The following is a 27269-nucleotide window of genomic DNA, read 5'->3' on the forward strand; positions in this document are numbered from 1 at the left end:
CGGAAATACTCGTCATTGGAAGGGAAGCGTTTTATGGCGGCGAAAGAGTTAATCATGTATATTATTGTTTTATTAGAGAATTAAATAAATAAGAACAACAAATATTTATTGTACAAAGAGCAATTTGCTCTTTAAAAAGGCTTATGTCTGTTAACAGTACTGAAAATAAATGTCTTCAGTGTGTGAATTAAATATAGATACATCCTTATAAAGTAAAACAGTTCTTCAGTCAAGAGCAAAGAGTGATTTTCTTTTTAATATTGTTGAGAAATTAATTGGGTTACTGTAGCTTTAAGACGTGAGAGGGATCTTTGCTCTTTAAAACCCATGGAAAAACAAACTTTCAGCATAAAGATGCAATTGTCCGCGATAGATATGTATGCTGTATACGCTGTTTAATGGAGATCGTGCTGCATGTAAGGACAGGAGCGTGTCCTTATCTCTTCTGCATTGTTCAAATTTACTACCCTTTGTGTTGTTAGTGGATGAAAACATCCACTTAATTCAATGGTTATAAAAATGTATCAGATGAATTTTTTTTATAAATCTTTTCATCAACCTCAGTACTGATCAAAACTACCAAATCTTCACAAAAATTTCATGATTTTAACTCTTTAATTGCCAAGTTTATAAGTGGTGTCACTGATTTGGGGAAAACACACACACACACACACACACACACACACACACACACACACACACACACACAAAATGATCAATTTTCAATATAAAAAGTGATTGTGAACTGGATTTTTTTAAACCTTTTTCACAGTCTTGTCAAAGATTGGTAAAAACATTGGCTTTGAAACATTTTTAGTTTTTGTGTAGCATGAGTTTTTATTTTTTTCTCCCTCATTTATTGTTAGTGGCTGTTTTTGCCCCATTGACTTTCATTATAACAACATTTTTTGATCGCAGAGCTATGACACCTTTTATCATGCATTTTTTAATGTTGGTGTTTTTTCCTTTTGCTAAGGGGTCAAATTTGTCATTTTTTACTGTTGATCACCATGTGGCACTATTAACCCTTTAGCAGTTGTACATTGAGTTATGTGGAGTATAACTCCATAATAAAAACATATTATTTTGTGTGTGGAAATATGCCAGAAACTCGGCTACAAAAACAAATCTTTTTTTTATTTGTAATATGTGCTGCTAGGACTTCATGAACTGTAATACAGCTAGGTCCATAAATATTTAAACAGAGGCACATTTTGTGTTATTTTAGCTGTTTGCCAACATTGATTCCAGTTACAGTTATATAATGAATATTATATACTCTCAGCTTTATTTAGTGGGTATTCACAGCCAAATTGGCAAAAGGATTTAGGAATTACAGCCATTTAATATGTAAAAGGTAAAAAAATAAATTTTCTTCAAAGCACAGATGAACTTCATGGATCAAGGCAGTTTGACTGAATGACACATCTGAATAATAATCATAAAATAAATGTATGTATAAATGACAAAATTAACCACAATGTGTAATTTTAAAGATCCTCTAAAATATGTCACCTGTCCAGGATTAAAACTATATTGGTAAGACTTTATTTACAGGCCTGTTCCACACTTTTTCATATTACAGAATGTACTGTTCTTACTGTAATTACTATACCAGTTCTGAACCTAACCCTAACTGACTACATGTAGTTACTTTATATTATTCAGCATTTATTTGGGGGGGGGGCAAGTACACTGCACTGTACAAATACTGTAAAATATAATAATATAAAATTAAATATAAATGTTCTTTTAATTATAAAACTCTCTCAAATCGAGAATGTCAGTTCACATGACGAATTCCTGTAGAAATTCATGAAATATCTCGAAAAATAAATTATTTTAAATTAGATTTTATTTACAATATTTCCATATAGTAAAGATAAGGAATGTATTCGTTATTAAAACATTAATTAAATAAACACTTAGAGGAAGACAATACTGTACCCAGCTTCAAATATGTACAAGAAAATTTCAATTAAGGCTGTAATCCAAAAAACTTTTTAAAAAATAAACAAACATCAGTTAATGTAACATGAATCAGTGTTCAAAAGTGACTCCTTACATTACCACTTTTCACAACTGTAATCTTATATGGAGAAATAAGTTGAACTGTCGGGTATGATTTTTTGGTAAATGTCAGTTGTTAAAGGGACACTCCACTTTTAGAGTTAAACATTTGTTTCTTAACTTTTTGGAATCCATTCAGCTGATCTCCAGGTCTGGCGCTAGCACTTTTAGCATAGCTTAGCACAATCCATTGAATCTGATTAGACCATTAGCACCGTAACATGGCTGAAGGAGGCACAATGATTTTACGCAGCTGCCGAAAATAGTCCCCTATAGCAAGGTTACGGCAGCAAGGTTATAGTCCCCTATAGCAATGTTACGGCAGCAAAGTCCTTCATTATTATGCCAGAATGAGAGTATAGTTTCTAGCCATATCTGCCTAGAAAATTACAACTTTTAATTTTCAGTTTTAGTACACAGTGTAACTACAGAAGAATAACATTTTAAATAGAAAAAAATATCAAATATATTTGGTTAGTTTTTTTTTAGGCGCGATGCTAATGGTCTAATCAGATTCAATGAATTGTGCTAAGCTATGCTAAAAGTGCTAGCACCAGACCCAAAGATCAGCTGAATGGATTCCAAAACAGTAAGAATCAAATATTTAACCCTAGGGGAGCTGGAAAATGAGCCTATTTAAAAAAGTGAAGTGTCCCTTTAAAGATAAGTATCTGAATTAACCTGCAATTTTATGTTTCAAACTGAGATGGCGATAGAGAGGCAAAAGTTATGGATAGCAGCTTTAAAGGGTACAATTCACAAGACGTTTTTAAGATGTAAAATTAATCTTTGGTGTTTTATCATTTATTATAACATGTTGAAATTGCCGTTTTGTAGGTGCAAATGAGCTCTGCCCTAAATGGCCATGCGGTGGTTGGATAATGCAGAGTAAGGGGCGGTGTTATCCCCTTCTGACATCACAAGGGGAGCCAAATTTCAATGAGCTATTTTTCACATGTTGCAGAGAATGGTTTACCAAAACTAAGTTATTGGGTTGCTCTTTTTCATTTCATTTTTATGTGATTATACCACTTAAACATGGAAAAAGCCCCTTTAATATAAAAACTACAAATATTCCATTAACATTTTGAAATAATTTACTATTATTATTTTGCTTTGGTCGCGTGTATGAGTGTCACTGGCATAAAGCGTATAAATCTTTCCTTAGTTTTTTAAACGAAGGTCGATTTCTTGGGTCATATTGCCAACACTGACCCATCAGTGCGTAGATCTCATCTGGACAGTTAGTGGGTGGTGGCATGCGATATCCTGACAATCCAAAACAAACATGAATAAGTAAGATGAAGGTGTTGGGCATTACACAACATGCTTTTAAACAACAATGATATAATCCTAGGATGAACAGCACGTGTGTGGCATGTGCGGTCTCACCTTTATCAATCTCTTCTCTGGTCTGTTGGTTAGTCATGACGTGTGGTATAGTATAAGGAGTGACTCCTCTGGAGAACGTCTCCCATAGCAACACTCCGAAACTCCACACGTCACTCTCGGTGGTGTACCGACCTGATCAACCACCAGAGGGAAGCATTGAGACACAAAACCAACAACCATGACATGATGCAAACCAAACCTTAGATACATGCATGACGATTTATCCAACTGCAGGAAATGCAACGATGAATATGTCTGTCTATCCATATGATTTAAAATGTAAAAAACGAGAATCTGATACAGTATGACACATATCTGTGCTGACTTCTGTTTTATAAATGCATCGTACCGTAATTAAGAGCTTCTGGTGCGGTCCATCTGACTGGGACCTGCTTCATTCCTCCTGCAGAAGAATACACCCCGTCCTGCTCCTGACGGGACATCCCGAAATCACTGATCTTCACCACACTCTCCTCCCCTACCAGACAGTTACGAGCAGCCAGATCTCTACATTGAGAGAGAGACTTCTCTGAATTAATTTCTCTGAAATTAATGTAATAGTAACACAGAAGAACAGAAATGCTAAGCAAAAAAAAAAAAAACCTGTCAGCAATGCTAAATTACATTTTATTTCATTTTACTGTATTTTTGCAAATTCTTCATGTACTTTTTGACATTATTTTGTGTGCATGATTCAAGAAATGATCTGTGCATGTTATGCAAGTACATGCAGGGGGCGTGGCCTCAATGGCTCTTCAGTAAGCAGTGTGCATGTGACTAAGAAATGTGCAGTGTAAAAAAATTCAACTGGAATTGCATTAATCTTGTTGTTTTAAAAATGATGCTGCAAATTTTTTCATTTACATTTTTAACTGCAATTTTTCCAAATTCCCATTAATTCCTGTTAATTCCCATATATTCCCGTGGAACGTTTCCAGCTGTAATCATCCACCAGTGTGGTTTATTAGGATACCTGTCATCTATCATGCTAATTGACTAAACGTCTCATAAGCTGAGTTTCCATTTTGAAGTATCGCATAAGAAACAAGTGATGTAAACACCAAATTTCCCATAAAAATAGTGATTTGAGGTGATTTTTGCGAAAAAGAGTAAATGCAAATAATTGGAGATGAAAATGCATTTGCCGAATAAATTGTGATATGGCGAATAAAAAAGCTGACGTTGTCTTTACCATATATGGGGCTTGAGGTGTTTGTAATGTCCTTGCAAATTTATAACTTGCACAATCGCAGCTCAATGCAGTCCTAGCTCCATTTTCTAATCATGCCTTGTTTTATTTATTGTTGTTTACCAATACCACCATCATTCAGTCGAATCAACATAATGGAAACGCACTTAATTCACATTTGTTTGTTTTTCTTTTTTTGCGAATTTTAAAAAGATTTTCTTCATGTCTCAATGGAAACCCAGCTATAGTCTTATGGGGGGATAGACCAGTTACAACCAATTAAAGGTTAGTATCGTGAATATACTGTACTGTGAAAAAATTTATCCAATTGCACATTTCCAGAAAAGATAATGTTGATTTTTTTTGCAATAATACCCTTTGCAGTATTTAATATATTTCATAAACCTACTAACCTTTACTAATACGTGTTTAATGCAAATTTGTGAGCTAAAGAAAAAGCACGATAGAAATTAACCATGGTTTTACTACAGTTAAAACCATGGTTATCACAAAATATAGTCATGGTTTTGTTTTCAAAAAAAAAAAAAAGTTTCAAACATGGTGGCTGTAGTAAAAACATAATTTTGCCAATGGTAATCAAAACGTCAAAAAAAAAAAAAAACTTTTAATGCAAACAACATGGTTCATTTTTCTTAAGAGATATGTAATTAAAGGCAGGGTGCATGATTAAAAAAAACACTTTGGCAAAGTGAGTTGGGCCGAATACCAAAACACACTTTTAGGCAAAAAGCAGTAAGGGGCGTGTCTTCTAACCGACATCGTTGCCTGGGAAGGCCCAGATTCTATAGGGGTAGGGGCGTGTTGGTTTAGGTGATTTCAACATTGGCTTTTAGAGATCATGCACACCGTCTTTAAATAATATATACTGTTTTTAACCCAGGGCTAAAATGAACCAAATAATGGGTAAACTGCTCGGTTATTGTTAATCAACCATGTTGAAACAACCGAGCAGTTGGGTTAAAACAACCCATTATTTGGGTGATTTTAACCCAGAAATGTGTTCTGTCCAATAGTTACCCAGCCCTGGGTTAAAATCAACCCAATATTTTTTAGAGTGTCATAGGTGGGTATATTTGTAGCAATAGCCAACAATATATTGGGTCAAAATGATCATTTATTGGCCAAAAATCATTAGATCATATACCAAGAATATATTTTATAGATTTCTTGCCGTAATCCAAAATGTATTTATCATTTGTAATATGTGTTCTTAAGGACTTAATTTGGACAAAAGGCAATTTTCTCAATACTTTGCACCCTTAGATTCCTGATTTTTAGAGAAATATTTTATTCTCAAAGAGCAGAATCGATTTTTATTCCATATTTTTTTCTGCAAACATTGAACGTAAGATTAACGTTAATCAAATAACTAGTCTTCTTCACTCGATGTCACCCTGTTTTTTGCCTTGCGCAGTGTTACCAAGGAGCGAAAGGCGAGCGTGTCATTCATTCATTCATTCAGTGCTTAAAATGGCGGTTTCAGGTGCTTCATAGACGTTGATGCCACCTTCACATAAAAAGTCAGAGGTATGAAAGCATTTTAGATTCCACAAGCAAGCCGACGACGATAGTGTTGTGGCCTTTAATTTCTTTCTATTAATTACCCACTTGTAAACTTCTGTTCACTGTTATTTTTATTCATATAGTATTTGTATTTAATCTATATTCATTGAGTAGAATCGAGAATAAAAACCGGCCCGAGAACCGGAATCGAAAATTGAATCGAGAATCGATTTGATAGCTTGTGAATCGAAATTGAATCGATCTGGAACATCTGAATCGACACCCAGCCCTACTTCTGTTTAATATCTCTTTTTGTTTTCCACAGAAAATGGAAAAACTAAATGGGGTTTAAAAACATAAATGTGCTTTTTAAACATTTTTAGGGTGAACTGTCTCTTTAAGATAGAGAAAAATGACATAATGCAGCTTTAAAAACTCAATCCTCACAACAAGTCACGATGAAAGGAGTGCCTTTCACATTAAAAAGTATTTCATTTCCGCTCAACTCATTATCCAAAAATCTTCCAACTGGGAATAACTAAAAATCACTGCTCCTATTTACCAAAAGACTTCACTATAATAAAGAAATACCAGAAGCTTCCTTATTACATTCAATAAAAACCATCTGCAAGCTTTTTATGAGGTCTGCAAATACTTTATAGATCCACAGCAGAACGGCTTTTTTAGGATCATGGTAACAATTTACAGTAAGGTTGTAATAGTAAACATTATTAGATGCATTCATGAACATGAACAAACAAAGAATAATGTAGTTGTTCAGCATTTCTTGTTAATGTCAATACAGTTATTCATGTAAGTATATGGTGCATTTACTAATAAATGTATTACTGTAGTAAAAGTATTGATCATTGTTACTTTATGTTAGTTAATGCATTAAATAATTGTAAACAAATACAACCAAAATCATGTACATATTGTTTATATCTCACCTGTGAATGCACTTTTTGGCCTCCAGATAGGCCATGCCAGCCGCCACGTTCTCCGCCATCTTGATCAACATACCGGTCTTTAGGTTTTGTCCCTCTGTACGGAGAAATGACAGGAAGTCTCCTCCTGCCAGGGCAATAATTCATGGAGATATTTAACTTAATGGTTTCAACGGGAAAAGTAACTTCCAAATAATGGCTCGTACCTTGAACCAACTCCATGATGATATATATCGGCTGTTTCTGTGTACAGACGCCTATGAGCTTCACTATGTTTGGATGTTCATACTGTTTGAGGATCCTGGGAGAGAAATGATAACACACTTAACTAAAATAAGACAAACATTTGTGTGTGTATGAGGTTATATTTGTGTACAGACCTGGCCTCCATCAGGAATTTATTCTTTAGCTCTAATGGTAAATTTTCTCGACAGGCTTTCACAGCGACCAGTGTGTTGTCTGAACGCAGGCGTCCGCTGAAAACCTCACCAAAGTTCCCCTAATGATATACAGGCAAAACAAATCACTAAAATCCTTCTTTTATATTAAATTTGGCATTTGGCAATCCTCAGAAATCAATCATCTGAATGCATTCTTGTTATATATGAAAAAGATAAAAGACAGTAGATACCAATGAACTGTGGCCTTACCCGACCAATGCTCTGTCCCAGGATAACTTCATCATGTTCCAAAACCCACTTATCCTAAAACAGACCAAATAAACTACATTACATTTGGCAGACACTTTTATTTAAAGTGACTTACAGTGCATTTAAAGTAGAGTTTATCAGTATCTGTTCTCCATTGTGATAGAAGCCATGATATTTGTGCTGATAAGGCAATCCTTACAGGAACACAAACTTAATCTTTACAACTGTGCATCAGTTTTTGTTTAGCAAAACAAACATATTCAGAAAGACATATCTGGTTTATTAACAGCAAATAAAAAGTGCTGAAAACTCATTACACCTAATATTGGCTCAATATTTCCTCTAATGATTTAAAGGGGCACTGTGTAACTTTTAGGAGGATCTGATGCCTGAAGAAGATCGAGAGATCGAAACGTTGCAGTAAAGCAATACACCCTTTTGTTTTTGCAAGTGGATAGTGTGCGGGACCTCTCTTTTTTCATTTGTTGATATTTCTGCTCTTGTACACACCTATCATACACAAGTGTGCGACGTTTATGTGATTGAAAAAGAAATAATAGAAAACGGAAAAATTATGAAATCTTTAAAGGAACACGCCCACATTTTGGGAATTTAGCTTATTCACCGTATCCCCCAGAGTTAGATAAGTCCATACATACCTTTCTCATCTCCGTGCAGCCCCCGCTAGCTTAGCTTAGCACAAAGATTGGAAGTAAATGGCTCCAGCTAGCATACTGCTCCCAATAAGTGACAAAATAATGCACACATTTTCCTATTTATGTGTTATGGTTTGTATGGTCACACCGTGTACAAATAACAAGGACATATGAGACACGGCCATCTTTTACTGGGAACTATACCCTCAGAAGGTGAAACACTGCTACTTGGGCGGAGTGATTCGCTCGCAGCACCCGAGAAGCCCCCTGGTGATGAGCAGAGAGTTCGCTCAGAGTTGTGCAAATCACTATTCGTGTTCAAGAAAATGTTGGCGTTTTTTTGTCACTTATTGGGAGCATTATGCTAGCTGGAGCCATTCATTTCCAGTCTTAGTGCTAAGCTAATCTAGGGAGGGGGCTGAATCAGACAGAGTTACAGCACGCATGGAGATGAAAAAGGTATGTATGGACTTATTTAACTATTGAATAAGCTAAATTCCCAAAATGTGGGCGTGTTCCTTTAACTCTTTCCCCGCCATTGACGAGATATCTCGTCAATTAAGAGAAAACGCTTCCCCGCCAATGACGAGATTTTCCGTCTTTCCGCAATACCGCTATTATCCACCAGGTGGCGCCCTTCCGCAACTTTTTAAAACCGGAAGTATTGCCCTATGGCAAGCTGCTGCATGTCCGTGTCTGTTTTAAAGATCGCTCGGAATCGGATCTCTATGAAAAGTCCGTCACAAAAATGGAATTATCTCTGCTTTTTGCTCAAAATATGGTGTTTTTGCAAAAACCTACCCATATTCAAAAGCTGATTGCAAAAGAACCACTAAAGGTAGGATGAAACGGTTTTTTGTTTTATATTGTATGTTTATATATTTAAAGAAGAACATTTTCTGGAAGGCATTAAACTTTGATGAAAATCATGAAAAACGCTGGCGCTGGCTGGCAACTTTTTTTAAAAACGCTGGCGGTAAAAGAGTTAATAAATGGTGATATTATTGCTTTTTCAGTATAACCCATTGAAATCTTTAATCTTTCTAAATAAATTATAAACGTAACATGATGAAAACATAGAGGGAACAGACTTTGACAGAACACCGGACATCTTCTCTAAATATTTTCTATTCTGATTTTTAACTCTTTCCCCGCCATTGACGAGATATCTCGTCAATTAAGAGAAAACGCTTCCCCGCCAATGACGAGATTTTCCGTCTTTCCGCAATACCGCTATTATCCACCAGGTGGCGCCCTTCCGCAACTTTTTAAAACCGGAAGTATTGCCCTATGGCAAGCTGCTGCATGTCCGTGTCTGTTTTAAAGATCGCTCTGAATGGGATCTCTATGAAAAATCCGTCATAAAAATGGAATTATCTCTGCTTTTTGCTCAAAATGTGGTGTTTTTGCAAAAACCTACCCATATTCAAAAGCTGATTGCAAAAGAACCACTAAAGGTAGGATGAAACGGTTTTTTTTGTTTGAAAGCAGAGGGTCTGTTCTTTCATTTGGTATATTGTATGTTTATTTATTTAAAGAAGAACATTTTCTGGAAGGCATTAAACTTTGGTGAAAATCATGAAAAACACTGGCGCTGGCTGGCAACTTTTTTTAAAAACGCTGGCGGTGAAAGAGTTAAAAGATTTTCAGATGATTTTATCACTCCAGTCTGTCCGTTTAAAAGCTTATTGCAACCATAAACACCTACGTTTATCTTCAAATGGTGTCTTCGTCGATGGTATACTATAAAAATAAAGGTAATCTTTTTTGGCATTCCTATTCTGACACTCAAAAGCACAACAAGACATTTTCTAGTGAGATATCTTGCTCGTTTCACTCGTGTGTAATTAATTTCCACTGTTTTTCTGCAACCACATTGCGCGCGCAGCTTGCAGTGACGTAACTGTGACGTCTACTCACACACAAGAAGGTCTATGGGGGTTGTGAAGTACCTTGAGAATGGGTTTCTTCAGCACAATGTCTGACCTCTTTGTGACAGGATTTCGGCAGCTGAGGAGATGATTCATCAACAGCGGTACGGTGCCGAAACCTTCACCATCAAGACGATACAAACCCTGAATGCACACACAAGTGAAAATGAAATGAAAGTTATCCACACACACACACACACACACACGGGGCAGAAGGCATCTATCACAGCAGCGCCCGGGATGCAATGAAGGACTGGTGTCTCGCGCAAGAGCATCTCTGTCACAACCTGCCAGTCATGAGACAGGAACCGGCAACTCTTGGGTTACAGACAGCAGACGACTCCGGGTCAGACTGTGGATCCGGCCTGGAGTCTCTGCTGTCTGAAAGGCATAACTCACTAACCATTACTGTAGACCACGACTTCCACAATACAGAAAAAAACTGTACTTGTATTCCAGCAGAAAAAACACTTCTTATAGTTTTGTTGTGCAAGTCTGTACAATGGCCAATGATAATTCTTGCTACGTAGTTGCAATCACTAATAAATCCATTTAAAAACAGCTATAACAACAACACACACACAAACGTTTCTGTGGTTATTCTGACGCCTGCAATGTTACACACTCACGTCTGTACTCTGAATGAGGAAATGGCGACATTGACCGCCCCAGTGCACAGACAGCACATATTCCTGTTTGCCCTGACTCTCTCGAACCAGAAAGTCGCCATCATTCTTCAGCAGTTCCTGCACCTCCAGGCGAGGGATGGCACCGTGATACCAACCCTGCTGGGTCAAGGGTTTCTCCACCTCTGGCACGGGCGTCACGGCCGGAGGAACCTGTTGAGATGTATAAAAAACGCTACTCTACAGAAAGACGCACAGATGAGCATGATGACGATGGACAAGAACGAAACGTTCAGTAAACCGAACGTCACTGACCGTGTACTTGGACTTGAAAATGTTGCCGATTTGACCGATGATCATGTCGATGCTGGGCAGTTTGTAATCTTTGTCACGTTCAAGCTGGAAACAGATGCAAAGAGGAAATTTGAGAATAATCTTGAATACATGTACAGGGTAATTTACAGTCAGCAAATAATAATAAAAGTACATTAACAGTGGCAAGACTGTTATTAAGGTGTTAAATGGGTGACACTTTCTTTAAGATGTAAAATAAATCTTTGGTGTCCCCAGAGAGCGTATGTGAAGTTTTAGCTCAAAATACCCCAAAGATAATTTATTAAAGCATTTTTAAAATTGCCACTTTGTAGGTGTGAGCAAAATTTTTTTTGGGTGTGTCCTTTAAAATGCAAATAAGCTGATGACAACACTGATCACCATAATGGTGGTTTGTCGAAATTGAAACTTAATTGTGCTGTCAATCAGAGCCGGCTCTCCTATAAGCAAACTATGTGGCTGCTTAGGGCCCCGCCATCACTAGGGGGCCCCCTAACTACAGATGGTATTTGCCAACGTCACTGCACTTTATTCATATACAGAAATAAAATGTTAAGTTCTCTGAATGACTAATTCGTAAGTTTAAACTATTCATATTTGCATCCGCGTATGAAATTAAGTTTGGACAGTTTACTGTATAGTTTTGCGTAAAATGACGGTGACTGACAATTAGCTGTGTGATGCTGGCGACTGCGGGTGCAGCATTCGCAGGGTTGCCAAATCCCATTGTGAAAAATCCTCTTTAGAGGTAATGTTTAAAGTTTTAGCAATTAATGTGACACTTTGGAGAATGTATAAAGTGAGAATGTGCTGGTTAGCGTAAGCGATGTCTCTGATTTATTCTGAAAGTCTGAACCTATTTTTTTTCTTTATGGCCTATTTTGATTGTTTTCGTATTAATATCTGGCAACATGGGGTGACCAGCACCTGAACAGTGAGGAATTTGCCTATCATTCAGTGTGGGCAGGTTATTGCTGACATGATACTACATTCGGTAAAACAAACGCAATAATCATCATGATTATTTATGTAATAAATGCTTTCAACATTAAAAATCAGATAACACAACATTAACACAAAGATAAGTGCGCAAAATAGTACAAGTGCGTAAAAGTGTACTTTAGTTAAAGGTATTGCGGAGGATTTTCTTTTTCCGGGTGGATCATCCAGACTATTGGTCATCCTAGTTGTCAATCAGGAGTGTTGCGCAATTGCATTTTTTTAAAAAGTGGAGAAGGCAGTTATTTTCTAAAATTCGAGAAAATCCTCCGCTACACCTTTAAGTTTATTTTATTTTTATTTTATTTTAGTGCACTTTTTTCTCCAGGGATAGCATTTGTTAACACCCCTGAACATCACTTATTGTCAAACCCTGGCTATGGCCATGGGTGGCAAAACTCCATTATTCACTGCATGGCAGGGCCCCAAAATTATCCTGCTTAGGGCCCCAAGATTTACAGAAATAGCAAGGCTGTGGTTGGATATTGCCGATTAAGGGGCTGTAGTAGGATAAAAAAATATATGCATACGTGAGGGTCTGCTGCAATTTTTGGGTTGCAAATGTGCCTACAGGAGAATCTAGTATGTAGCACAGGAGATGCATTGCTTTTTGTTGCAATGCGCATGTGTCGAACGTCTGTGTACACGTCTTTATAATTCTTCGCAAAGCTGTTCGTTCGACTATGTGCGTACATCCGGTGGCATGTTTTAAGTTTTGGTGTTTAGGCTAATAAATGAGCTAGTTTTGGGCTAGTAACTGAACAAAAACAGAATATAAAAAGAAAAATGTATAGAAAGTTATAGAAAGTATGAGTAAAATTATACTCTGTTAGACAAGATGTTATATATATAAATATGATTAAATTATGGAATTCTTTGCAGGATTTGAGAATTTTGTGTGTAAAGATGCACACAAAGTGCAACAAATTGTGTATGTATGTGTCTAAAATAAACTAGTTGTGTGCAAACTTCTCAGATGTCCTCATTCAGTATCGGGAATGCCTGAGGGTGGAAACCCTAGACTATTAGAAACTATTGATCACGAGTATGAAACACACTCTGTAAAATAAGATGTGATTGGTCTCACCGCTGCACTGTTGGAGGTAATCGATATCCGATCATCGTCCAGGTCCAGAGATGGCACTTCGTTACTGCCCAGAGACTGAAGTTTATCAGACAGAAGCCTCCGCTGAGCCTCCAGTCGAGCCCGAGCCACCATGGACAGAACCACCTGCTGTCTGCTGTCCTCCAGAGCATTACGCTTACTGAACTGGTATGCCCTAAATAACCACAGAGAGAGAAATTTAGATCAAATGTCATTGTGGAAGAGGGGTGTCAAATGTGCCTCAAGAGTTTATCTTTAACCTTAAATGAACACAATTAAACCAGTTAATCTGGACCCTCAGGATCCTCAAGGGTACTCAAGAGCAGAATCAGAACTCTGTCCAGGGTTTGACTGACACCTCTACTGTAGAGCCACAAAATGATTATTTACCCCATAACAAGTTAGATAAGAAATGATGTACAGTTAGTTGCAAAGGAAAACTAACATTATTGTTTTGTCATCTGCAAAATAAACAAAATGTCTTTAATTTCTCATCCAAATGTCAAACTGAAAACATTTATCTTATATAATAGTTGTCTTTGGTGGTGCTGTGGAGTGGTTAAGGGTTGGTGTTGGTAACCTAAGGGTCACAGGTTTAAATGGAGCGATAAGTGAATTTAAAGAGCTACAGTAATCAACAGGCCCGGTGCAAAATGGGAGGGCAAGGGTGGAGTGCCCCCCATCGGAAACCCTGTTCCACCCCCTTATATGTACAAATACTAAAAGATCCCCATAAAAATTATCCAATATAATGTAAAGAACATTCTGTGGAAACATAATCTTGATATCTTTAAAGGGGACTTTTTCCATGTTTAAGTGCTAGAATTGGGTCCCCAGTGCTTCTATCAACTTAGAAAATGTGAAAAAGATCAACCAGTAACTTAGTTTTGGTAAACCATTCTCTGCAAGCATGTAAAAAAAGCTCATTGAAATGTGGCTCGCCTTGTGATTTTAGAAGGGGATCTTATTATAATCATACCACTCCTTAATCTGCAATATCCAACCACGGCACTGCTATTTAGTGCAGAGATCCCCTCTTTTACATTTTAAAGGACACACCCAAAAATGACACATTTTGTTTGCACCTACAAAGTTGCAATTTTAACATGTTATAATACATTATCTATATGATATTTTGAGCTAAAACTCTGGGGACACCAAAGATTTGTTTTACATCTTAAAAAAAGTCTTGTGAAATGTCCCCTTTAAAGGTGGGTGAATCAAATACTCAATTTCAACTTGATAATTTGTTATATAAGAGGTCATCATACTTAAATGAACATCCTGCAAGTTTCAAAACTGAAAACGTCCGTGCTACTGAAATATAACAGTTTTTGGCACCAAGCCAGTATAATTGCCGAGTGAGGAATTCAGAAAAATATGACATCAGAGTAGAATTGAAGCACCTCCCCAAACTCAAATACAACAACCACTTTTGTAGCCCCGCCCACAGCTTCGCGTGACACACGTGTGTCTCAACAATCAGTAAACATGTCCTTAAAGATTGCCAAATGTAACCAAAATGACTTTTAAATAAATTTTTTCTGAGAGACTTTTATTTTCAGCGGTGATCTGCTATGATAGAGTAACCATGGAAACAGAGTTTTCGGTTGTGGAAGAACAGTCTATGGGAAGAAGACGGACGCTGGATAACGGAGGCTCAGAACATAACATTAGGAATGCGTGGATAAAGTTTGTTTTTGAAGAAGTTTCAGGGAGTGTTTGTTTACTTTGTGTACCATGGATTCATTTGTAAAGAAGTCAATGCTGGATTTGCAGAGAGACTGTGATTAAAAGCACCACTAATATTGGATCTGACAAAAATGACACAACAGTACACACAGTAAGTAAAACATTTTACTTTATTTAATTTACTGCGTTCCACTTTTCCTTTGTTAGAAGAGATCGCTTGATATGTCCTGTTGTAACATCTGTGTCTAAACATGTATGTTTGACTGTTTTGATTTACTAAAAACATTAAACGATTAATAAAGGTGCAACACTTAACAATACGATTGTAATTTAACGGTAGAAATTTGCAAAGTTAGTGATAAAGAAGGACTTACCAGCCGCAATTTAGATTCTGATGCGCGCTTACTGTGTTGTATACGGTATTTTAGTCACGTCGAGTTTAAAGTTTTGTTTCTACTTTACTATAAGTATTGTCATTTATGTGTATCATCTTTATCACCCAGAATCTTTTGTGGCTCAAACATATATGTGTTCGGCTGCTATTTTTACACATTAATGTTTTTAAAACATTTCCCCACATGTAATGACGGGGAATGAAGCTGTCCAATCATAGCAGTGGGTGTTTACGTCCAGATCTTCAATGCGGCCCGCCCCTTCAAACGAACCATTTCTCCAGACAGCCACTAATCCATGTTACAAAATAGCCTATTACTTATTGTTTTTGATGTTTTTGAATGTAAAAACCAAGCGAACATCATAAGTAGACATCAGACAACAGTATAAAACAATAAAATCGACAAATTCACCGCCCCTTTAATACTGACTAAGTAAGGTCATGTCAAAGATTGAAATAAATGTGAAATCAAATGTTGATGCTCCAAATCTCATCATTAGATTGTGAGACTCTAGTCTTTAGATTTCAAAGAAAAGATAACGTCTACTGTGTTATAAAACAGGTTTAATTGAGCACCTCTGGCCTATGTTTGTCGACCTGTCCTCATCCTCCAGCTCCAGCTCCAGCTGATTAACAGTAGCCTGCTGAGAACCCAAAGTTCTTGCCAGATTCATGAGTTCTTCCTCAACAGCGGTGAGACTGTGAGAACACACACACACACACACACACACACACACACACACACACACACACACACACACACACACACACACACACACACACACACACACACACACACACACACACACACACACACACACAATGAGAAATTATTCATACAGCTTCCTAAATCACCCTTTGTCAGCTGTATAGTTTCATAAGGAACATTTTACATACACATACACTTTCTGTTGCTCTAAAGATTCTTAGACTATAAACTTTAATCGTCTTTGTAATAAAAGTCATCACACTTCAGTTTCCACTATAGTACATGCATGTACAACATAAAGTGTGTATTTAGTTATTTCAGTTTACGACTCCCTCTCACATTTATTTTTTCACCTCCATTTCCTGTCATACTGCCCAGATCTCAATAGAAAAGACAACCACAGTACAGATTAAGGCATTTGCTTTACACCCCTAAATTCACTTCCCCTTTCAAACTAGAGAAGCTTTCGCAGTGAAGTCAATGAACACTCGCCCTTTGTATACTTATTGAGGTTCTGACTGGTGTACTTTGCTTACTACAATTGTATTTTTAGATAATTAGGAATTCTTCAAAACCCACTTAAGTGCGTTGAAATGCCCAGGGGTCTCATTTATAAAGTGCGTGTGTGCACAAAACAGGGCACGAAACTTGCGTACGCCAGTTGCAAAGGTTGTAATCTTAAAAAAAAACTTGATGGGAAAATGGGCTTGCAGGGTTGGATCTGAGGATGATTCATGTACGCACACTTGCAGGTGATCTGTGACTTATAAAGGGATCATTGCTTTGCTTTGTAAGTCGTAATATTTTTTGGCGTATGCCATTTTTGGCTTTTGTGCATACGCAGACTTTTAGTAAGGATCCTATGCACAGTTCTATAAATGAGACCACAGCTTTGCTCAATGCGTTAACACAGGTCCTGTCCCAAATGGCAACCAAAACACTACAATCTTTCTACAAGTTCTGGTGATGTAACGCCTCTTTGATGACGGGATAAAGTCTGCTGCGAAACTCGCAGAAGTGGCACAAATCGACTGCAAAGACGGCCCACGAGCACCATTTTTAAACCTAAAATGACCAATGGGAAACCAAATGGTATTGTGGACTTTACGGACACGCGCACACATCACCATTATATGTTCACGAGACTGCAGTCCACATGAAGTGCGCCATTTGCCGGGCATATTAAATGACTCCTCCCCTTTTAAAAATAGGCAATACTATTTAAGGTGATGTATGGTCCATTTTTATGCGTATGTAAAGGTCCACCGGTAAATTTTGGGGGTTTTGCAAATTGTCGCAATGCATGTGTCGAACATCAGTGCACATGAATGCATCAGGCTGTGAATGCAAAAAACACAGTGGTGTATGCAAAAAAAAAATAAGGCTTTAGTCTACTTGACAGCTTGAGTGCAAAATGATGTCATAGAAATCGTTGATCCTCATTGGTAGAAGTGAGATACTTTGAATACTTGTATCTTCTGAATGCGAATGTTTTCGAGCACACTAGTTAATACAGTATGCTAACAGATTCATACTAAAACCGAAAAGCCTTTATTTTGATTTCATGGTTTTGATTTCGCTTCTGTCTTTTATTTAGCAGAAAGCGGAAGAGACTGACCGATGCTGGATTCCCTCTAACGTGACCTCATTAAGCTGCAGATCTTCTGCTTTCAGACCTTCAGCGTCCTCCAGCAAACTGCTGTCAAACTCCATGCAAGCAGGAATCTCTCCTCTCGATCTGAACACAAACGAGACACAAAACTGCATTCAAAGATTTAACTTCCAAACCTGATATATTTCAAGATGAAACTAAATAAAATGAGGGATTTTATGCATCAAGATTTAACTGAGTGGGCTGTGTTGTTATTGGAAATTATGTTGCCCCGCCCACATGGCTTTGATTACATAATTTCTGCATTTGTAAAGCTTTTGGAGATTTTGGTACTATTGCATTTCAGTAATACTATAAAAGTATTGTTCTCTTGTATGATAAATTGATTGTGATGTAAAGGATTACACACAAAGACCCGAGTCCCATTTTGTTTTGTCTTTAAGACAATAAGTTTCCCAAATGCCACACAGAGGCCCAAAAAGCATTATAACTTCTCTCTTTGATCAGGGATCCTATTGTGTCAAAGGGAAACTGTAGAGACAAGAGCAGACTCATGTACCTGTTCTGCTGAATGAAGTTGTCATATTCTTTGTTAGGTTGGATGGCCTTTAGGGCATCGGCCATTTCAGTATGAACGCTCACCACCTCATCGTGCACAAGACTAGACAGATCAAAATACTCCTGCAGGATCTCTTTCCTAAAAAAGAAAACATGCCACGCCTCTTTAATTAACTGTATGTGTTATTTACTGTACGTGTGGGAAACTAGCGCAAGCTGAATTGCTATCAGGAAAAGCAGAAGGCCTAAAAAAGTCACTTCCTCTAGTGAGTTAATAAAAGAACGTACATACACTGCATATATGTTAGTACAACATTTTGTAACAAATTTGATTGCACCTTTTTGTAGCAGTTCTACACATTTTTTTTTAAATAAAGTTACTAAAAATGTTCCTCAGAGTGATGTCATAGAAGAACCATTTTTGGTTTCCCAAAGAACCATTCCGTCCAAGGTTCTTAAAAGAATAATTTATTTCATACCTTTTTATAATCTAAAGAAACTTTTTTGCAACAAAGGATATTTTGTGCAACATAAAGGTAAAACCAAAAATGGTAATTTAACAGCATCATGTAGCACCTTTAGGTCCCCGTAAACAGGAAGTGGTGATTGACATTCCTTCCGTGACTTACATACAGTATTTGCAAGTGAAATGGAATATCATACTTGGAAAATAGCAGGAGTGGCTTGTGTTTTCCTCTGTAAATTGATTGGATATAGAAAAGTAGGCCCTTCATTCAGAAATGGAACTCTGTTTCTTAACTTCCAATCTCTGTTTGTTTAATGGTATGGCTAGTAGCTAAACTGGAACAAATACCTCATCGAAAATAACAAATGTTTTGGTTTCCTAAAGACGAGGGAAGACAGCGATCACTCTTAGTCTTGAGGCAGGATCATGACAGTCCCATGTTTTGTGTGGTAGCACATGGCCTTTGTTTTGGCTGTGTGCTTCCTTGTCTCGTCGTCTGATCCCTCCCCCTTGTCTCCTCGTTCATCACCTTGTTGTTGTTTCATTCATGTCACCTGTTCCCCTCTTGATTCTCCTTGTGTTTTCTATCTTGTGTTTGTTTGTATTGTAAAATACCTGTGTCTAGTTCATCTTTGTCAGTCAAGTCTAGTGATCCTGTTGTGAACTCTTCGTTAAGGTTATTGTTTTGTTTTATTCTCAGTCAGTTCCTTGTTGTGTGTTTCTAGTTTAATGTCTGTTTACCCCCTCGTGGGTTTTATGTTTCAGTTTAAGTAAAAGTCTGTTGTGTTCGATTAAGCCTGCATTTGGGTTCTTTCTCTCTCCACTAAGAATCCTGACACAACGTACGAACCAAGACAGAACCCTGCAGGCCACAATTTACACATCCCTGTAAGCCCCTGGGCCGCACCATGCCCATGTCTTATTCAGTCTCCGCTGGTCTTCGATTTCCTGAAAGCAACGAGGGGCTCTGGCTTTGTTGAGGTGGAGCTAAAAACAATTTTTAACTGCTGCCTCGATGAGCCTCTAAAGTCCAATGAGCAGAGGATGCTGAGACCAACTGGAGCTGCCCATACTGCCCCACTTCCACCCATGCTGGAGGGCCCTGTCATGGCGGTAGTGACCTAGGACAATGGTTCTCAACTCCACTCCTCGGGCCCCCCCTCCCAGAACATTTTAGATGTCTCCATATAAACACCTGATTAGGTTCATCTGCTTGTTAGTGTGTTAATTAAGGAAACGTTTCAAACATTCTGGAAGGAGTCTGATGAGTGGAATCAGGTGTTTCATATCAGGTGATATCTAAAACATTCTGGGAGGGGAGGGCCCGAGGACTGGAGTTGAGAACCACTGACCTAGGAGGATCTTGATCTCACCACCTCGGTCCCCGAGTGGGAGTCTGCCACTGATGCATCCTCCTCGCCTGCAACGACCACCATATCTCCCCTGCCTCCCGACCTGTTCTAGGCACATCAGCCCGGTAGAAAGAAGAGGAAGAAGGGAGCATTGGCTTCCCAAACTGAATATTTCCCGGGGACTTCCTCGGCTCCACAGCCAGCTGCAGCACACCCTGTCTCTGCACCACAGGCAGCTGCAGTGCCCCCTGTCTTGGTCCCTGCCTCGCCTCCGCTGCCAGCTGCAGCACGCCCTGTCTTGGTCCCTACCTCGCCTCCGCTGCAGCATGCCCTGTCTTGCCTCACCATTTGTGTCTCAGCCTCAGTCTCCATGTCTTCCCTAGACTCTCTTTCCTACCCTGCCAGCCCTGGTTTGCCCCAACCAACCAGCCTGCACCCTTTGTACCTTGGAACCCTAACTTGTTCCATTTTGTTCCCCCTGTCACTCCTGCCTCTGCCCTGCCACAGTTTTTCCCCCTAATGCTGTCCCACATGTGTCTTCACCCAATCCTGCCTCCAAGACCCCAAGCCTTTCCATTTTCCTAGCCATTGCCTCGCCTGCACCCCCTTTACCTAAGACTCCTTTCCCGCCTAGTCCCACCCTGTTTGGACCATCCCCATGAACTTTTTTGTTTCCCTTGGATTTCCTGTCTTGTGCTCGTTCATTTAGTAAAGTACCTGTGTCTAGTTTATCTTTGTCAGTCAAGTCTAGTGGTCCTGTTGTGAACTCTTTGTTAAAGAGTAACTATGGTCCGATTCATGCTTTTACATTTCCTTTGTTGTGTAAGTGTGTATTAGTACATGTTTACGAACGTCAAGGTAACCGATGACACAAGTTATCGTTTCCAAGGTAAATTTCTTTTCTGGGACTACAAAAAACACACGGATTTTAGGCAACATTCTTCCTGAGCCGGTTGACCTGGACACGTACGGTCATTATCATAATTCCTCCCGCTTTGACTCACAGCCTGTAAGTTAACTCCTGTTGTAGCATTGCATTGTGTGCGGATCTTTCAAACATTATAAGGAGCGTCACAATTCCGGCTGACGTCAGAGGTATTCAGACCAATTACAACGTACAGATAAGCTGGCCAATCAGGGACAAATCGCTTTTCAGATCGAAAAGTTTTGTACAATTTAAAGCGTTTGAGGAAGGCAGGATATCTGGAGCTAGAAAAATGTATGGTATGAGGAAAATAATGTGTTTTTTATTAACCATGCGAACACATTGTATTATACCAAATACACAAAACAACGTTGTTTACTTAGCAATTAAATAGGTGCACTTTAAGGTCAGTTCATTGTAGTGTGTTTCTAGTTTGTTGTGTGTCTCCGCCCAAGCCGTCTAGCTAAAGTCATCAGAGAATGTGTAGTACATTTTTAGATTTTGATTAAAGTTTATGAGGCACATGAATAAAATAACAATGACTTACAAGGATGATTTATATATAATAAAAAAAATAAGAATCGTCAGTTTTGATTTCATGGGGACTTTAAGAGTGCAGACAATGAAAAGGTGACCAAGGCATTGTTCTTATAGCAACCTTTCAATGAAATGTTTGTTGGGGAATTAAAAAATGCTTCTTTCCTTTGTATTGCTTGCTGTGTAGGCCTATATATAGAAAGGTTTTGTGTAGTGTGTTACTCACAGAATGAGCACCATTTCTTCCTGTAGCGTCTGCAGTGCTCCCAGTAGGGCTGGCTGACTTTTCCCGTAGTGGAGCTGATGATGCACCTGAGCGGCCTTCACCGACAGCACATATTCATTGTGGTGTTCGTGTAACTTCAGAGTAGCTTTTATGTAACGTTCCTTTGCTTTGTCACGTTCTTTGTCTGTGCAAAAGGTCGTAAACAAACACAAAGGTGAAAGACATGAATCATTGTGAATGGGGTTGTCAAGAAATTTAGCAAACCTGCCACAATAATATAGAAAGTGCCATCACAGGTTTTTCTCAGCAGACACATTTATTTGGATGAAAAGAAAGTCATTCACACACAGTTGAATCTTTGTTTTTGTCTTATTTATTTTCAGTAATTTCTAAATATATTTCATGTGTACGTGTCTGCCTGTTTTTCACTGAAACACTGCCTGTTTCTTTTTTAATCTGAAGGACAGCTTCATTTCCTAGAGTCACTTCTAAATCTAGAAACAGATCTAAAAACATAAAAGAGACTTAAAACAGGTTTTTCTTACTGGCCACGTAAACAAAATTCTTGTTTACAGATACTGTAGTATCTCAACATCAGTGTTTCAACGTTAAACAATCCCACCTGCTGTGCTGTATGTGTGTATAAGTTAGTGATGTGCAAAACCAGTGATTTTCAGAAGTGGCTAGCTTTGAAGCATCTTCGTAAAATAAATAAGACAGCGTCGATATTCAATAAAAACATTACAACTATATTCAAATATAACTTTAAATATTTAAAAATATACAAAACTTTTTACAAAAATGTGTTTTTCGCAATAAATTTATTGGCCATTTTTTATATATTCTGAAATATATTTAAAAAATAAAGATATTTTTAACTGCAAAAATATACAAATAAAATTGACTTGTTTCACACGTGCCCCTGAAATACATAAAAAATATATTTTACATGTGAAGATTAAAACTAAATGTATTTTTAAATTCAAAAATATATTTTATAAACATTACCTTCTACAAAATGTATTTAACATTTTTGCAATATGGGTATCAAAGTATCTTTAAGTAAAGCTCTGATACAGATCGTTGCATAACCACTTATTTGCATCCTGGTGTAGTGCCAAAAATGACTATTATTCCCATTTTCCTGGTTAGGTTAAGAATAAGCCTCAACAGGAGGAGTCATAACCTGGCAGGGAGTCATAATTTGGTATAATACCAGACGATTAATAATGAACTTCAATCAATGTAACTTCCTGAACTCAATGACATTGTTAGCAATCACGTGAAATTACTTTAGCCAAATGAGAACTAAAAATAAGGGAAGTACAGCAAAGATATTAAATATTACAAGATGAATAAGGGGCAATGCAATGCTCAATATGGCCACTCTAGTGACAGAAGTCCCGCCTTCCGGTTAAAACAACTAATCATCAATCGATAAAGACAGATGATTATCTGGGGGAGGGGCTCTATACAGAGTCCTGTGAGACGCTTGACAACCTGTGCGCATGTGCAATAGCTGAAACGACCTCGAAAAAGTTGTTTTTAGCGCAATTTGAGCATAAGAAACAAAAGTTAAGTACAGATAATATCAGGTTTTATAATTGGTCATAAATATCTTGTTTAATTTGATTTCAGCACAGGATTTTAGAGATATCTGTCTTTCACTCTTTAAGGAAACAGGACTTTAGTCTTGCATGACTGAAATAAACAAACATGGTCGTCAAGTGACGTGACTTCCCTAAACGGACTATAATGGTACAGTACATTACCTTTGCTTGCTTCCTGGTACTTTCTTTTAGCCTGGGCAGCATCTCGTACAAGCTGTCTGTAACTGGACTTCAGTCGGTCCAACTCAGTTTGGGTGACCTAACCTTCCACAACAGGGCACAAAAACAATAAATCAAAATCCAGGCAACTTTGACGCCATGCAAGAATATCTAGCGATATGTCTCTTTATTTGTTGCTGAAGTCATGGCTAAGAAAAAACTTGGTACAGCAGTAAACCAATAACACACATATGTTATAATATTGTTATTCTTAGGAAAACCACCCTTATTATTTCAAAGTAACAGTGGTGCTTGCCTCAGCAAACGGCAGTCAAACGAGCACATGCCACAAACACCTTACAGTTTCAGCCACATACAAACTAAACAAGAGGGTTGCTGATGTGCGCAAAACTGCACAAACGTTTTCTCTCTAGATCACATGAAACATATCTGTGAGTGTGATGCTGACCCTGCAGAGGTCCTGGTTGAGAAGGTTCCACTGTTCTCCGTACGTCTTCCTCAGCTGCTGTTTGTCCCGAATGAGGAGGGTTAGTTTGCTGAGCGGACCCACCATCAACTCCTCCGAATGTTTTCGCAGGATACGACTGAGGCTCTCCGTTTGATTGACCAACACGTTCCACGACTATGAGAAAGACACAATTTCTTCAAGCACTAAAATACTGAGGTGAATTAAGGTCTTTAAGCATTTTAATGTAGCGTGGAATGTACATAAGCTTTGTTTCTGCTCACGCTGTTGCTCTGGCATAAGTGAAGGATTTTGCATAAATGTACACATAATTAGAAATAAAGAATGTTGCAAGGAAATAAACCTCCGTTGCAGATCTAGGCAGGTGGTGCTGGGGAGGAGGGGGCTAGGAATAATCCCATGACATGCTGCATTGACATGAACCAGAATTGGAGGGAAATAAATAGGTCATATAGAAATAGGAAGAGAAGGTTGATTGGCTTGCACTGCCAGCTTTATGAGAACCAATCAGTTGCACAGAAGACTTTTATGATAGAACTTTGACATTTCTTGATTCAGATACACGGAAAATACACAGAAAATACGTCCGGGATTGTTTGATTTTGGTTCATTCACGCTGCCAATGAATTTTCATTGGAAAATGATCTTCAAGCATCTCTGATCTAACTTGATAACAGCATGACAACAAAACAGTTCCTACTTTGTTAAACTGGCTGATGTAGTCCAGACCTCCGCCAGGCTGAGAGCCGTCCAGCTTCTCCACCGTGGCCAACATCTGATGCAGCTGCATGGAGAACTCGCGATCGCTTTTCGCCCTCTGCGTCATCCACTTCTTCATGACCTCCATCAGTCGCAGCTCAGAGTCCTGCAGTTTCATCAGGGCCGAGTGACCCTGAGGACACCACAAATCCTCCGCAAACCCCATACCTTCAGCACACGAACAACCTGGCAGAGGTTAAAATGACTTCTTTTTTATTAATGCACCACAATTAAGGTTCAAATATAAATAATATCCAGTGGTTTGTATTACCTATGGCGTGTATATAAACGTTATGGTCAGGCTTGCGAGAAGCACCACAAACCAAGATCTAAAAAAAAGGAAGAAGGCGACCCACATTATAGATTTTCATTATACACTTTGCATAAGTTGCACTGCAGTTTATATACAGACAGTTAAAGCTTTCACGTGCATGTGGTAAAAAGTCTACATGTAATAAGACATGGAAATTCTGATACTTTCACTTCTATTGGGGCAATTCTGGACAAAAAGGGATGTTGTACATATCAACCACTTCCTATATTTAACGACACTTAAAACTTGAAAGGCTATTGATAGCAAACAGCTTTACTGTAAAGCAGAGTCATACGGAAATATGCAGAAATATCAAAAAGTTAATGATTGACGTGCCATTTGAAGACCTGTGAACTTTATATAGAGCAGTATACAAAAACACATCGACAATAAAAAGTAAATTAATTTCTCTTGTTAGTAAACTAAAATTGAACAACTGAAGAAAGCAAACTTAACGAGTTCACTTTATTTCTGATTTCTTTATAATTTGCTGCATAGGACAATGTGACGTCACTGAGAGTCCAGCTAACGTTGTGTCAATCAATCAACCAACGTTATGTTGTTATTTATATTTCGTCATTGTTCATTTTGTTAACAGATTAAACCGCTTTACATACGACATAACACGGAAAAGCTCATATATTAATTCGAGAAAAAAAAATGTAAATTCTCACCTCAGTATATTTGTCAGACGCAGTGAAACGTCTCCTCTCAGCTGTTATTATCCATTATAATGAGGTAAAATACAGAGTATAGTACAGTGAAGCGACAAAAAGCCGGACTCATTTGCTGACCGACAGCAGATGAAAGCAGGAAGACAAATACAAACAGGCTACAATACACAGAAACACAAACACACGCGCACACACGCGCGCACACACACACGCACACACAGAGACACAGAGAGAGAGAGAGAGAGAGGAGGGAGGAGACAGACGCGTGCAATAAATTACCATTACACACCTACGCGTTTCTAAATAAACTCACTTTACATTAAATATTTTGATTTACGGTATTTTCAGATATAACAGCAACATTTATATGTAGGCTTAATAGTTACCTGTAATATTTAGCCAGTAGGCTATGTTTACCATAAATAAAATGACACACGCAGAATGTTACAAATTATTAAAACAAAAACATTTTGACATTTACGCTTAGATAACGTGGAAAGGCCTATATATTTTATGAAAATTATTTAATTTTAATAATTCAACTGCAAAAATATATGAAAACGTGCTCAGCTTTTAAGATTAAATGCTTAAAATAAATACACAAAACGCATGCGCAAAGCTGGGTTCTGGCTTGAGGGGATACAGCTACGGCCAAATCTCGCGAGATGTCGGGTTTATGGTTATGTTCATAAGTTGGGGTTCAAGAAAGCTTTTTTGGGGGGTTCAAGAAAGCTGGTTGTGTGACATACCCAGATATGTTTGAAATCGAAAATGTCTTTATTACCCGTGTGCGCACATTAACTCTAAGTTGCCAGTAGGAGATTGATTAAACTAAGTTAACTTTTATCAGGGGTGTGTTCCAAAAGGCGTGGTTAACTTGCCATCAGCAAAACCCCGAACATACTATTGATTAGCCGAAAATTTGATTACACTGATTATGTCGGTTCACGTCGGTTACTATAACCGGGTATAAACCAGCTTTCTGGAATTTCCTCAGAACATGATCAGGGTATGCAGATTCTTAGGTTAATCAATCGAAAGTTCAGGTGTAAAGTTTACTCCCCGGTTCTGGGCTGGCTAGATGGGATACAGCTACGACAAAATGTTTGGGTTGGGATGAAAACAGCGCTCATCCGACGAGATTTCACGAGTTTTTGGCCGAAGCTGTATCCCTTCTAGCCACAGTGCTGTCAATGTAGAACCGGTGTGAATAAAAACAAGAGATCTATCAAATATTAATAATAACTGATAAAACGTATTAACTTATGATTTATTTCCTGTGAGCTTTTTTATGCTGTAGTTTGTCAAACAATTTAGACAAATAAATACCAAGTTTATGTTGTCTGCACTATGTTTTCTTGGCTTTTGGAAACT

The 27269-nt window shown here is 38.0% G+C and overlaps 1 protein-coding gene across 2 annotated transcripts; it reads right to left on the reverse strand.

The window, feature by feature from the left end:
* Nucleotides 1-2256: 2256 nt before the first annotated feature.
* On the reverse strand, nucleotides 2257-26084 carry fes (FES proto-oncogene, tyrosine kinase). 2 transcript variants are annotated; one of them, XM_065294222.2, is made up of 20 exons: nucleotides 25896-26084; nucleotides 25180-25237; nucleotides 24850-25094; nucleotides 24132-24305; nucleotides 23666-23762; nucleotides 21894-22077; nucleotides 18389-18526; nucleotides 17836-17955; nucleotides 16085-16207; nucleotides 13405-13597; nucleotides 11301-11384; nucleotides 10989-11198; nucleotides 10381-10503; nucleotides 7773-7826; nucleotides 7503-7621; nucleotides 7329-7423; nucleotides 7126-7249; nucleotides 3812-3969; nucleotides 3463-3594; nucleotides 2257-3339 (listed from the first exon to the last, which is right to left on the reverse strand). In XM_065294222.2, exons 3-20 carry the CDS (start codon nucleotides 25072-25074, stop codon nucleotides 3206-3208), a joined length of 2487 nt encoding a protein of 828 aa, XP_065150294.1. In that variant the 5' UTR covers nucleotides 25075-25094; nucleotides 25180-25237; nucleotides 25896-26084; the 3' UTR covers nucleotides 2257-3205. The 2 variants fall into 2 exon arrangements, with proteins under 2 accessions (XP_065150294.1, XP_065150293.1); XM_065294221.2 differs by having other exon boundaries at nucleotides 10989-11225.
* Between the last annotated feature and the right edge of the window lie 1185 nt (nucleotides 26085-27269).

Source organism: Paramisgurnus dabryanus, chromosome 2 (assembly GCF_030506205.2).
Source record: "Paramisgurnus dabryanus chromosome 2, PD_genome_1.1, whole genome shotgun sequence".
In the NCBI taxonomy this organism is placed as follows: Eukaryota; Metazoa; Chordata; class Actinopteri; order Cypriniformes; family Cobitidae; genus Paramisgurnus; species Paramisgurnus dabryanus.